We start from the raw sequence: 14335 nt of genomic DNA on the forward strand, positions 1-14335 counted from the left end.
TTTCCCTGATCCTTTGTACGACACTTCTTTACCTCTCTTCTCTACACCTCCAGTTTGAGTCACTCCTCCATCCCCCAGTGCATTTTGCACTGTGGCTGTTCCCCCCTTTACCTTTCCTGCTTACTTGCCTTCTTGTTACTGGTGATTGTTGAGTAGGGATACTCTCCTATCTAAAGTTTGACTTCTTTCTTCCATTCTTTAAGCCATTCACCTAGACCCTGATGTTTGGTGGTATTCCTGATTTGATTGAATCATGGGCTAAGGTTGCCCAACATCAATCCTCGCTTTCATCAGTTGCTTCCACTCTGTCCTCAATCCTACCCTCTACCATTGTACCTCTTCTTCATCCTCTCTTCCCTGTCTAGTCTCCCACAGCTGGTGTTGGTCCAAGAGTTTGATGGTAGAATTGAGAACAATATGCACTCATAATTCCTGTGCCCTCCTCCTTGCAGCTGGCATCAGTCCAATAAATCTGACAGTAGAGTTGAGGTGAGTACTCGGTATGGTCTGAATGCTCCTCAACCTCATTACACATATTGGCTCTCTAACCTTTTGTGTGTAAGTACTCCTACGGCCATGTTCTTTTTATGCTCATACCTGCAAGACATGGGGCTTGTTTGCCTCTTCCTCCTTACCAATCTGGGTAAAGAGTCATTATGCAGTTGCACAAATCATGAGCAATCTTGTGTGTTTAGGTGGGAGTTACCTAAAGGATAGTGGCATGCAAATCTTTGTGGCAGATACACGGGAAAGATAGCTTTCTGTGTTAAGAGGTGAGTATCTATAAGAAATACATTGTCAGGTAGGGAAAATGTTAACTTTGAAATAATGCATAATATGTGCTCTAATTCAAATTGACAAATGCTGGTGTGGGACTTTTCAAAAAGCGAGTTAAAATTCAAATACATGTAATATCCCTGCATAGAAAGCTGGAATACTATTTTTTCTCTCAAATTATACCTTGTTATAATGTCTATTTAGATTCAAATTGTTACTTTTTTTTTCTTGCGTTGTTTGGTTTAGTGTAATTTCATGGTTTACTTCAGATAATAGTAATATTAAAATAGGTGTAACTTATGTATGTATATAAACTTGTTTTAAAATAATTTCAAGCAGTGATGTTTTTCTAAGTTTTAAACATATTTAAGGAAAATAGTTTATTTATTTTGCCATTGACATAATTTACGAGCTATAACTAACCTTTGGTAACAGTATCAAGTCGGACAGCTGTATTCTGTGGCACAGGCCAGTAAAAATGAAACGGGGGGAGGAGAAGGGATAGAAGTCTTGAGAAATGAACCCTTTGAAAATTACCCCCTTTTAGGGGGGAAGTACAGTTCTGGTCAGTACACTTACAAGATCTATCACCTGGCTAGGTAAGTATTTTTAAAATTTTATTTAAAGGGAAAGCCTTTTAAAATGTTAAATGTGGAGAAAAGGGAGACCAAAAAGTTGTATTGCTGGTGAGAATATGTAAATTTTTAGTTTGCTCATACTCATGGTTTCTGATATTCTGTGACATGCTCCATTACTATCAAAACTCATTGCCCTATAGCAAAGGATGTTTATGAGCCTGGAAAAGTCTACAAAATCAATACTATAACTGAACAGCCTGTAGGTGGATTAGTTGCAAGGATTAGGCATAACCTTGAGCAAACATCTGGTGCCCATGTGTAGATGGATGCTATCTGGACATTCAGGAATGCAACAAGCTAGAGTAGGGAGAAGGGGCTATGAATTTTACTCCCTAATTATGAATCAAAAAACATCACCTTATAATCGGGCCAATTCAGTATATTTACTCTTTTTCTTAGAACCTGTGTGCAAGTGCAAACTGTGCTAATTATTGTCAAATTTTAACAACCCTTACTAGTCACTTTCTTATTTTATATGGTGATAATTATCTAATTCATTATATTTTTGGAAAGGATAGATAAAATTTTTAAAATGGAATAAAAACACAGCATTTGATTGTCTGACATCAAATTGTGATGTCTTTGTAGTACTATGGTCAGGAGTAAGCAATTTCTGAAGTTTTATTACTTTTTATAACCAAAAGGACAAGCTAAAGTGGTTTTAATAAGATAATGTACGAAAAGATTGAAATATCAGTGTGTCATATGCATGCGTGTGCAAGTCTGCAAAATCATGGACAAAAGTTTAGAAAGAATATGACCACTCTGCATAATGTTTCTACCTTAATAAAAGCTGTTGGGGGAAAAACAAAGCCTACAAAATGTACATATTGAATTGTCCTATGAAAAGTATTACTCATCCAATTTTTGCATAATAAAATATGTTTAGCTAACTGAGAATGAAAACTTTGATTACTTTTCATAACTAGGTGGCTCGGATAGGATATTTCATTTAAAAAAACCTTCAATACATCCATGAATAAGCACCATAATCTAGTCTTTTGTACTAAGACAAGAAAAGAAAGCTATTTTGTGATGTTCACAAATAGCAGTTGTTTCTATCAGAAAAAGAGCAGTCGAACATTGTTTTAAAAGTTTTCCGAGAACAAAAACCAACGTATCAAGATGTTATGCCCAGCTATTCACATTTTACTGAATTTCAAAATGAAAAATAATTTGTGTATGAGCTAAGACATAACAATTATCTCTTTGATGTTTAATACTTTTCCTTTTTGTGCATGTAAAATTCTTTAGAAAAGTCAAAAAGATCTAGTTATAATTATATTTTAGCCAAACTTGTGTTTTTAAAGTACTGTAGGCCTGGTGATACACAACATTTCTACATTACTTAAACTACCAAATGTTTTCATTAAACAATAAGAACAAATGTATTTTTCTTATTTCCAACTGCATTATAAATAACCTTTAAAGAGCATAAGATAACAAAAATGTATTTATATCAATCATTGTATAAGTACACTAAGAAGTTTCTTTTGGCTGAATGTACAAGTTTTTGTTTTCTGTGCCAAAGTATAACTTAATTTTCTCAGGTTTAACATATAATTTTCTTAGAAATATTGCTTGCATTTTAATTTTATTTTTACATAAGGAACTGAAGATTGTATTAAATTCTGCCTGGTTACTTAAGAATCTCAAAGCAACATGACAAATTACAAAATAGAAAGAAATACATGAAATTAAATGGGCCTGTGACTTTTCTTAACATTTACATACCTGTCTTGCAGTATGGATATGCATTCCAAGCTTCTTCATGAACCTCCAGTGAGCCTTTTGGTGCAAGGAGTCGAATAAATCCAGGAACTTTACTAAATGTCAGAAAAAATACTTTTTACTACATGTTAAAATTGCAAAATTTCCCATAGTTATGTATGAAATTATCAGTATGGAATATATTGTAGTTTCTGGCAGAGTTTTCACTATGTTGCAGAAGTTTTTTTCCCTAAGTGTTATCAGAGGGAATTAATTCATGACGGAAAATATGATCTAGCAATAGAGTAAGTGAAAGATTCTTTAACATTTAACTAACTCAATGTCATAGGACTTTTATAATTCTTTACCCTGGAGTGTGAACGTGATGTGTTATAAGAATGCACAAGATATCATTACATCTTAACAGTGTCCTACCCACAGCTAAAATACAACTAATTGAATAAGGAGAATTACAAAATGCTGGCATCTAATTTAGTTTCTTTCTGTATAATTTTGAAAAACTGTATCGACATGGTTGTTGTTTCTTCTTATTGAAACCAACCACAAGCTGGTTGTTCAGAAATGGAAACTAATTTTGATTCTCTATGTTTGATTATAGAAACTGACAGTTATTTCATTTTTTTGCTGTTTAATTACTCATTTTATTATATATGTACCTAATTAAGTTTTATACATTTAGCATTTTTCTACTCTAATGCATAAGGAAACTAAAATTTTGTGTTCAGTGTAAATACACATTTATGAAAAAAAAAATCGTAATCAAATTAAATGTTTTATGAACATGTTTTCAAAAAATTAATAACAATCTAGTAGCTATATGTATGGAGAATGATTATCCTATTTCTAGTATTTCATGAAAACAATATTTTCTATGTATATTTGGTTAAGTTGTGTTTATATTTTCGTCTTGTTAAATCCTTATAGATTGAAACGTGTAGAAAAAGTGATTCTCAAAGATATATTCTTACTTGGTCAACTTTTCTAATAGTTTGAGGATATTTCTTACTTCTTGATGTAGAATATAGCTTTTCATAGAAGCAAAATTCTATATTATTATTAAATTTAATGCATTAAATGTACCAAATTCAGACAGTAGAAATCTTAACCACATTTCTACTGTGAAATGGGCTGCTTTGAACAAGAAGTGAAGCAACTGCTCTGTCATTTCTACCAAGTTTCTTGGTTCAGCTTCTACACTTCCTCACTTTCTCTATCTTACAACAAGTTTCTTGGAGAATAAACACTGCTGAAAATCCTCTCGGAGATTTTGGTCATTTTTAGCAAATTTGTGGGTGTTGTTCGTGTTTTCAAGAGAAAAAAAGACAGAGGACTGCAGCTTTCTTAAAATAACCTGTGGAACGTTTAAGTTAAGACATTTCAAGAGAATTGCAAGAGCTTCAGAAAGAAAGCCCATTACAAACTGAGAATTCACTTTTAATTGTAGTCTTTACACCAGATCTGTTGGGTTTTCACCAAGGGCAGAGCTGGGTATGCAATTTGCCTTTCAAAAAATGTGTCAAATTGCATATCTCCTTAATTCCATCTGACAGTTTTGGATCATTATCTTGTTGTGAGATGAAATAAATCTTGCTCTACTGGGATAGCAAGGTGGATTAAAATTAGTTTGTATCTTGCTGCAGTTAATATACTATCCATTTTCAGCAGTTTTCCAACACAACTTGAGGACATGCATCCCCAAACTTTGGATTAAAATTTGTTTGTATATTGCTGCATTCAATGTACCATCAATTTTCAGCAATTTTCCAACACTAATTGAGTATATGCATCCCCAAACTCGAATTGAACCTCCTCCATGCTTAATTGTTGGCTTCAAGCAAAGTTCTTTATAAGTTTCAGTTGGTTGTTGCCTCATATACTTCTTTGTTTAGATTCAAACAATTGAAACTTGGACTCATCTGTACAAAGCACCATTTACCATTGTTACATAGTCCAGTTTCTTTGTTCTTGTTTCCCTTTCTTAACACAGGTTTTCTTTCCGCAACACATCATTTAAGTTCTATTATCAAGTGACCATCATACTATTGACGGATGGACTATGACACCTGAGCCTTCTACCATTTCTGTTAGCAAATCACTACTTGTCTTCTTTCTTTTCCTTAAGGATATTATCTTCGAGTGTTGCTTATCCTTCTTTTTTGGTCTTCCAGTCCTGGGTTTGTCAATTACAGATTATGTTTCTTTGATCATAGTGATTATGCTTTGGTTTTAAAATCAAATGATACAAGTTATTTCACTCAATGTTATTTCTTTGTTTTTGCAGAAAAAAACATTTTAAGTATTTTGTTTTAAGCTAACAGTTAATCCTGATAGATCTATATTTTGCAGTGCATATAATATCCTTAACGATGTGTAGAGATGTTAATGATGGGGAACGCCTGACAATGAGTCATCAGTTAGGTTTGATTGGTAAATGTGATGAATTAGCTACTACAATACTTCACATTGGCTGCTCATGTGTAGTTTACTTTGAGTGTTGTGATCACAAGATTCTGATCAATGTGAATTAAGGATAGCTAAGGGACAAGCTTGGTTTCATCTCCCCTAAAATATTCTGTATTAGTAACAGAGTTCTTTTAATAATAGAAAACACTAGTGAGGACTTTGAGTAAATTATTGATGTCCAAAAACAAACTTATGTTACATCAGTGTAATTCAGGTACCATAGTGCAAGATGAGGCTTTCAGAGTTCGTTGAGAAGGACATATAGACACTGTTTGTTTATTTTTCTATGTGATTTTTTTTTGTGAAACATAAAATCATTATTTAAATGTTCATATCCAGGTAAATAGTGCTTGGAAAAATCTTTCTGCCTGTTGAAAAGCACACATGGCTGCATTGAATTTAAGGCAAGAATATTTCTACATTTAATTAAAAATTCAATTTTCTAACATTTCTTTGAAGTTAATATAAATAGTAGTGTTATTACCTTAAGACTGAAGTGAGTGTTTTAGTCATTTAACCCTCTAGGTACAGGAAGGTCAAAGTGTGCATGGCATGACCTTTTTACAGAATTAGTCCTAATTTAATAAAACTACTTTATTATCAATTCATGTCAATATGTTAATTTCTTAATTTCAAAAGGAAGTATTTAAATAAATTTTCATTCGTCCTTTTAATTTACCATGTGACACTTCTTTGCTCTGAAATGTTCAGTTTAGAATTTCTTTCCGCACCTGCATTATTTTCTAAGTTTCAAGGATTTATCCACTTATGCGTTTGATATTCTTGAGTTAAAATTTATAGCATTTTTGCTTCTTCCTTTAATAAGTTCTTTGCTATAAACTGAAACTTGCATGCCACACCCCTCCTTGCACATGCTGTCTTCAAAAAATGTGAATAATTCTTTCTGACATTTGTTATTAGATTGCTTTATAACCAACAGGAAGAGAATTTTATTTTTTACAATTTTGAGGTTAGCTAATTCTCAGGATTCGTTTTGAGTTATTCTGTCTCAATGTCATAATTTTGTAGTGCTGAGGTTTTTGTGTATACAAAAGACTTGTAATGTTTACTAAAAGCTTGCCAAATTTCATGAAGATGCACTCAATCTGTAGTAGTATGTGTAGTTTCATGGTTAGATCATGGTCGCAAGGTTGGTCAAAATGACCAAACTTGTAGAGAGAGAGAGGGTTAAATAGGAAAATGCAGTATGTGAACATTATATGGAAATAGTAGTTACACTTAAAAACAAATTGAAGTTATACAAAAAATTATAGATAGCAAGATCTATTATAGTGCTTTATTTAATAAATAATAAAAAATAGCTTATATAATTTCTTAATCCAAGATTAAAATTGTTTTTCAAATTTAATCAAAATACATTTTCAGTAAGTAAATTTTTCTAATTTTTTAGGTAACTATTTTTATTGAGAGTAATGATTTAATACATGCGAAAGAACTGGTTATACATTTTATAAAGAAATAAATATTACATGAACATTTGTAGTTGATAATGTTTAAATATTATAGTGAGTCAATTGGGGATAAGAATTAAATACAAAGAGAATATGATGTTGAAATAGTTATTTGTGTATCTTTTGTATGGGCATTTTTAAAGCAAGAAATTAGTACCATATTTTGCATGTACAGATAATCAGTTTGTAAAATGTTTTTATGTTCTATACACAGCTCTCATAAATCAGAAAGGTTTTCTAGAATTCTTTCAATGCTGTGTAGTTTCTTGTTTAGTTGTTTGAAGTTCTCTGTAAAAGCCATCTGCCCTCTATACTGTAGAATAATAGTTATTAACAAATGGTTTGAGAGCATATTGAATGTGTTATAATTTTGATTTATCTTTTCTTCCATTTGCTCCTTGATGAATGAAAACAACTATGCAGTGATAACAGTAAGTTTTAGTCTTATTGTATTCAATATCTTAAAAAAGTTGTAGAATTATAAGCAAGAGAAGCAATATCTTTTGTGTTTTCAAGTATAACATTTTTGTTACGATATAATCAGATTTGGTATGTTTTTAAAATGATTTATTAAATTCTTGTTTTATCTTTGATACACTGTATTAATTTTATCTCTCCTCTCTTAGTTGATCAGTTTGTCCATTTCTAACACTATATTACTGTTAGGCAATCAGATCTCTAGCTTTGACTCTTTAAACCTGAGTGGATAGTGACTACTAACATTTGTCTCTTTGGCTGAAAACTAATCCAAACCTTTTTATTATTATCCACAAAATTATGAAAATAATTTTGCAGAACGTGCCGAAAACCAAAAAGTACGGGTTTAAAAGAGTTAAGTAAATTACCTAATGTTTAAAAAAAAATTGAATCATAGAAAGAAAAAAGAATTTCATTGATACACAATTTCCTGCAAATGTGTTAATCCAAAATAACTAATAAGAAATTATTTTGTAATTGATCATGCTATCTTCTTATTTGGTGGATGTAAAGATTAACAATTTATAGTCCCAGTTTTTGAGTTCATGTATGGTCAGTGTCATTGGAACTGTAATTTTAGTATGTAGATAAAAAAGATATTGTGTAGAGAAATTAGAAGATTAGTAATATCACCAGTTACACCTCCAGAGTTGTTTTGGATTTCTTGTTTGAAATATAATAAACTATTCATGTCAGCATAGATTAAATAAAATGATTTAGGCAGTAATTTATGGTTTGTCGAGAAAATGCTTAGGTGGAGCTCCTGTAGGTGGTGTGAACAGAGGAATCTGAATGGAGATTTAGAACACTTAGGAACAATCTACAGAAATGGCAATCATCTTGTAATTCCATAATCCATGTTTGGCATTACTGAAAATGTTTTCATATTAAATTTCATCTATTTGAAAGTCACAGAAATAATCTTCTATGATAAGACATCAGCTAAAGTATTCCACTGACTTAAATCCATAATTATCAGAGTTGGGGAGTAACAAAGTAGCATAACTTTGTTACACTATTTAAGTAACTTTTCTGGAAGTTACTGTTACTTAAGTACACTAAAAGATATTTTACTTTAAGTAAAATCAAGAAGAAATTAGCTACTTTTATTTTTATAAGACTATCGTTACATTTGAAAAAACTGGAGAAAAATCACACTGGTTGACATGGTGACAGTGTTTGTTTACATCAATCACAGCATGCTTACTCTTTCAAATAAGATAATCACAAGCAGTGGTATTTCCTGTGCTGCTGAGTAGGAACAGAACACAGCCATTTTACATCTAGTATTGATTATGATAACTTCATCCCACTGTGACCATCATGTCTGACACAAATAATCATCCATGGTCTTATTTGAAAGACTTATTTTCACTGAAAACAATAATGGGAAATTCAGTAAAATTGCAGTATGGGAGCATGTGTTTAGTTCTGCAGGGCTATTCTGTCTAATAGGAACTTTGAAAATCGGCAGCTGCTGAAAGTAAATAATAAGTGTAGTGTGTGAAGAGCTGTACCGTAGAAAGTAATACTGATTGTTTTAATAAAAATAAAAGAAAGTTTATATTTGTTAGTACCTTTTATGTGTTGAATGTAGGCTGTTTTTAATAATGCTATCATTACTGATTTTTTGTCGATACCTTTCACTTTATTGCTACTTAAGTATTGTATATATTTGGTACTATTTATTAAAGTGAAAATTTTTAAAGTAACAGTACTTTTACACAAGTAAATGTTTTCAGTACTTTACCCATCACTGATACTTATTGAATATTATTGTTAAGTTTATCATGTTCAAACAATGTGCTTAAGTAAAATAACTTATTGTTTATTGAAAAGAGTTAGTTTATTAGATATAAGTTGATTTTGACCAAAAATCCTAAATATCAATTTTTGTGTGTCATATGGTATGTTGAAAGCAACTTTGTTTTATATTATATATTTGTAATGTCCAAATACAAAGTCTGTAGTTTCTTATAAATTAGAAACTCAAATTACCCATATTGACAAGCTAGAATATAAAATATGAACTTCCTATCTTTTCTGTTTTCTAAGATATTATTATACTTAGCGAATCAACCAAGGTGGCCCTGCCCACCTCTTCCATTTCTGGAAATACTTGTTTATGTATGCCTAAATCGTGAGTACAATGTTTGTAATTAGAAGAGATCATTGTTTTCTATACATCTTTATTTACTGTTCTATGTTTTAAGAAAACTGAAATTTAGGACATCAATAAAATAAATAGATAAATAGATTTGTAATGTTATGAGATTTAAGCTATTTAGACTAAACATTTGTGGTTACATGTTATCATTTGTACTTAGTTATTCTGCAATGAAAAAGTGTAATGTATATCTGTTTCCTAACTTTTTATGGTAGTTACGAGGTCGGTCAAATTTACCAAACTCATACAGAGATAGAGTGGTGAAAATAACAAATAAAATACAAAGTTTGTTTTTTTTTCTATAAAAACGTTTGATAACTATCTGAAGGTCCGATGACGAGGAACCCACTTTGAGACTAATAATGCTTGGAGATGGCTTGAATGAGTAATAAAGAAAAACTTTAATATAATTTTAACATAACAGCAAATGTACAACGTTTCGACAAGGTTTTGTCATCATCATTACCCATTTGTAATTTGACAATTTTCTGATGCATAGAAGTATTTTCCATCTTAAAATCAAAATTACTTTGTATTTTGGATAGTCAATATTTGTCAAGAAAAATGCATAAGCAAATCATTACTTATAAAATCTTAATAGTAAATAAAGAAAATCTCATATTTTGTGTATGACAGCCTTTTAATGTTCACTGGTAATCTGTAAAATTTCGTGAAAATGTGCATACTGTATTAAAAGTTATAGCATGAAAACTATAACAAGTACAAAGTGGTTACAAGGTCAGTCCCTTGGACCAAGCTCCTAGTGAGAGAGTTAAGGCATAATGAGCTGTTTCCTTCAGGTATAAGGCTAACTGTAGAAGCATAATTTTGTACTGATCAAGCATGCAAAAACTAAATATTGATTTATATAAATAAATATAAAAGTGGAAAGTTCCTCATTTTTTAAAATTTGAAATACTTTAAGATATAGAATGATACAAAATTACAATAAGATATGCTGAGTTTATAACAACAGCCATAAAGCAAGAAATACATCAACCTCAACAGCAGTACAGAAATTGATTTAGCTGACACAAATTTAGAAATTTAGGACTGACCAAAAAAATTGGATCTTGATAACGTTGGCTCTTATTTTGGCCTCAGAAGTAATGTTGATTTTAAATTTAGATTCAGTGTAAAACAAATGTGGACTTAATTAAAAAATTAGTTTAATAGTTTTATTTCCATCAGTCCAAGTTGTACTTTGATATTGATACAGGTGAGAATATTTAAATCTACAATAATCCACAGCACTGCAACTATTGCTTCTAACGTTGGACTAATGTCAAGGTTTAAAGTGTTTTGTTTTACATAGGTCTCAACAGTGTTGATAATTTTTCATTTAGAAGAAGAACAAGTATTTTTGAAAACTGGTGAAGATTGTGGTCAACTCAGTTGTATGAAAAGTTAAACTGAATATGTGGGATAACTAATTACTCATTCTTTCTTGTACTAAAACAACATTGCATTGTTACCAGTACTTTTTTTTTTTTAGTTATTATAGTCAATTGCAATTGTTAAAACTGATAGGTCCATCATGACCCAATATGTCATATTCCCCAGTGGTGTTATTTTAATAGTAGTAAAACTATTTTTTTCCACAGAATCCAGATTACATGAGAAACAACTTCTACCTTTGTATAGAAACAATGCATGCACCTGACTGTGGAGAACAGGAAAATGTGAGTATTGATTTTAATAGTATAATTTCAAACATAGTATGATTGTGATATTTCATGACACATCCTTGTCTCTAACCAGTATGATTGTGATGTTTCATTACACATCATTATCTCTAACCAGTATGATTGTGATGTTTCATGACACATCCTTGTCTCTAACCAGTATGATTGGGATGTTTCATGACACATCCTTGTCTCCAACCAGTATGATTGGGATGTTTCATGACACATCATTCTCTAACCAGTATGATTGTGATGTTTCATGACACATCCTTGTCTCTAACCAGTATGATTGTGATGTTTCATGACACATCATTGTCTCTAACCAGTATGATTGTGATGTTTCATGACACATCCTTGTCTCCAACCAGTATGATTGTGATGTTTCATGACACATCCTTGTCTCTAACCAGTATGATTATGATGTTTCATGACACATCCTTGTCTCCAACCAGTATGATTGTGATGTTTCATGACACATCATTCTCTAACCAGTATGATTGTGATGTGTCATGACACATTCTTGTTTCTAACCAGTGTGACTGTGATGTTTAATTCTTTCTTACCTATTACAAGTGCAACTGTGATATTTCTTGGCAATTTTTGAACCATTACCAGTATGATTGTGATGTTTCATGACACATCGTTGTCTCTAACCAGTATGATTGTGATGTTTCATTACACATCCTTGTCTCTAACCTGTATAATTGTGATGATTCATGACACATCATTCTCTAACCAGTGTGATTGTGATGTTTCATGACACATCATTCTGTAACCAGTATGATTGTGATGTTTCATTACACATCATTATCTCTAACCAGTATGATTGGGATGTTTCATGACACATCATTCTCTAACCAGTATGATTGGGATGTTTCATGACACATCCTTGTCTCCAACCAGTATGATTGTGATGTTTCATGACACATCATTCTCTAACCAGTATGATTGTGATGTTTCATGACACATCATTCTGTAACCAGTATGATTGTGATGTTTCATGACACATCATTCTGTAACCAGTATGATTGTGATGTTTCATTACACATCCTTATCTCTAACCAGTATGATTGTGATGTTTCATTACACATCCTTATCTCTAACCAGTATGATTGTGATGTTTCATGACACATCATTCTGTAACCAGTGTGATTGTGATGTTTCATGACACATTCTTGTTTCTAACTAGTGTGATTGTGATGTTTAATTCTTTCTTACCTATTACAAGTGCAACTGTGATATTTCTTGGCAATTTTTGAACCATTACCAGTATGATTGGTGTTTTTGACAATTTCTTACCGATTACCACAGTGATTATAATGGTTGAAAGTTCTTACTTTAAGAAAGGCCATGTAATGATTTTCTTTTGTTGTATGGATAAGACTGAACTTAAATACGTGTGTTTTTAAGAGTTTGTTATATTTGCCACATTCAAGTTAATTAGTTTTATATTTTATGCAGGTACACAACCTTCCCCCCGAGAAGTTAAAACAGCGTGATGTTGTATTTATTGATATAGCAAATGACCATGTAGAATCTAAGGTGAGTAGGGCAACTTTTTTGTAGTAATCACACACTGTTTTGAACTTAGTTATTTTTATGTTGTAAATTTTTTTTGTTTCCAATTTTGGTCTTTTTTTGCTTTTTGCATATTGCAAAATAATATTCATTTTAAGATTAAAAATACTTTTATGCATCAGAAAATTTTGAAATTTCATATGCGAAATCTTTATAATGTCCACATAGTTATCAAACATTTCTTAAGAAAAAACTTTATATTTTATATGTTATTTTCAGTAATTAATCTCTCTACGAGTTCAGTAGATTTGACCGATCTCAAAACCACTATAAAAAATTAGGAAATAAATATAAATTATGCCTCTTCCATTCTAGAATGAACACAAATTATAACACAAAAACATAAATGTTTAGACTAAATAGCTTAAATCTGATAATATTATACATTTATATATATTTATTATTTTTATTACATTAACCTTTCAGCCATGCCTGGCTAGAAATACAGAAGTTACAATGATGTGGTTCACATGCACTCATGTTACCGTATCCAATAACTCAAAACTGACCTTTGGTCTATACAAAGTAACTTGTCTTGGCTGTATTTTAGTAAACTAGTATTTTGTAAAATACAGTCACATTTCAATTATTATACATTATATTTGTAACATTATAAAAGTAAATAAAGAAGTAAAGCAAACAATTATCTCTTCTAGTTACGACCTTTGTACTCACTTGCTGCTTGATGGAGGTTGCTAAGCCTTTAAAAAAATTGCATGTGGAGGATATGAAACAAAATTTTTTTTTTTAGGTTTTTATATAGACATTTGAATAACTAAAAAAATCATAAATTACTACATTAATACCACAGAATTCCACTATAATTTATAAAGCTTAGTAACTAAGATGTATTTTAGTTTAAAAAAATATGAAATTTCAAGCAGACTAAAGACACACCCTACCTCATTGAAATATTTGTTCAAAAAGAAAGAAATGGTGTCAAGTCCATTAAAATGGCTGAGAAAGACACTAGGGGGACATTCTGAGCTTCCAATTTGTTATTCATGTCATATATAGAAGTAAGTGTATATAAGGGAGCATTTCCAAAAATGGAAAGAGGTGGGTGGGGTGCCACTGTGTTTGATTTATTACATGAGCAATATGTTAGCAAATTGAAAAGATAAGAGATTCTTATTTTATATTCTAGCTTGTCAATATCAGGAATTTGAGTTTCTAATTCATACAAAACTATAGACTTAGTATTTTGATTTCACAAACATCTAATTTGAACCAGTGCTGCATTCAACATACCATGTAACACACAAAAATCAATGTTTATCTGTGTTTTTTAATATTTACTTTTAAATTAAGAAATTGAGTAAGGTATAATACTAAAATTTGAATTAT

The 14335-nt window shown here is 31.0% G+C and overlaps 1 protein-coding gene across 1 annotated transcript in view; it reads left to right on the forward strand.

Moving 5' to 3' along the window:
* The window catches only part of LOC106459675 (phosphatidylinositol transfer protein alpha isoform-like), a 38756-nt gene that overhangs the window by 10487 nt on the left and 13934 nt on the right, over nucleotides 1-14335 (forward strand). Inside the window, exons 3-6 of the mRNA XM_022386210.1 lie at nucleotides 1213-1376; nucleotides 7458-7512; nucleotides 11330-11407; nucleotides 12872-12952. Coding sequence (XP_022241918.1) covers nucleotides 1213-1376; nucleotides 7458-7512; nucleotides 11330-11407; nucleotides 12872-12952 — 378 coding nt within the window. The remainder of the gene's footprint in view (nucleotides 1-1212; nucleotides 1377-7457; nucleotides 7513-11329; nucleotides 11408-12871; nucleotides 12953-14335) is intronic.

This window comes from Limulus polyphemus, unplaced genomic scaffold (assembly GCF_000517525.1).
Source record: "Limulus polyphemus unplaced genomic scaffold, Limulus_polyphemus-2.1.2 Scaffold647, whole genome shotgun sequence".
Lineage (NCBI taxonomy): Eukaryota > Metazoa > Arthropoda > Merostomata > Xiphosura > Limulidae > Limulus > Limulus polyphemus.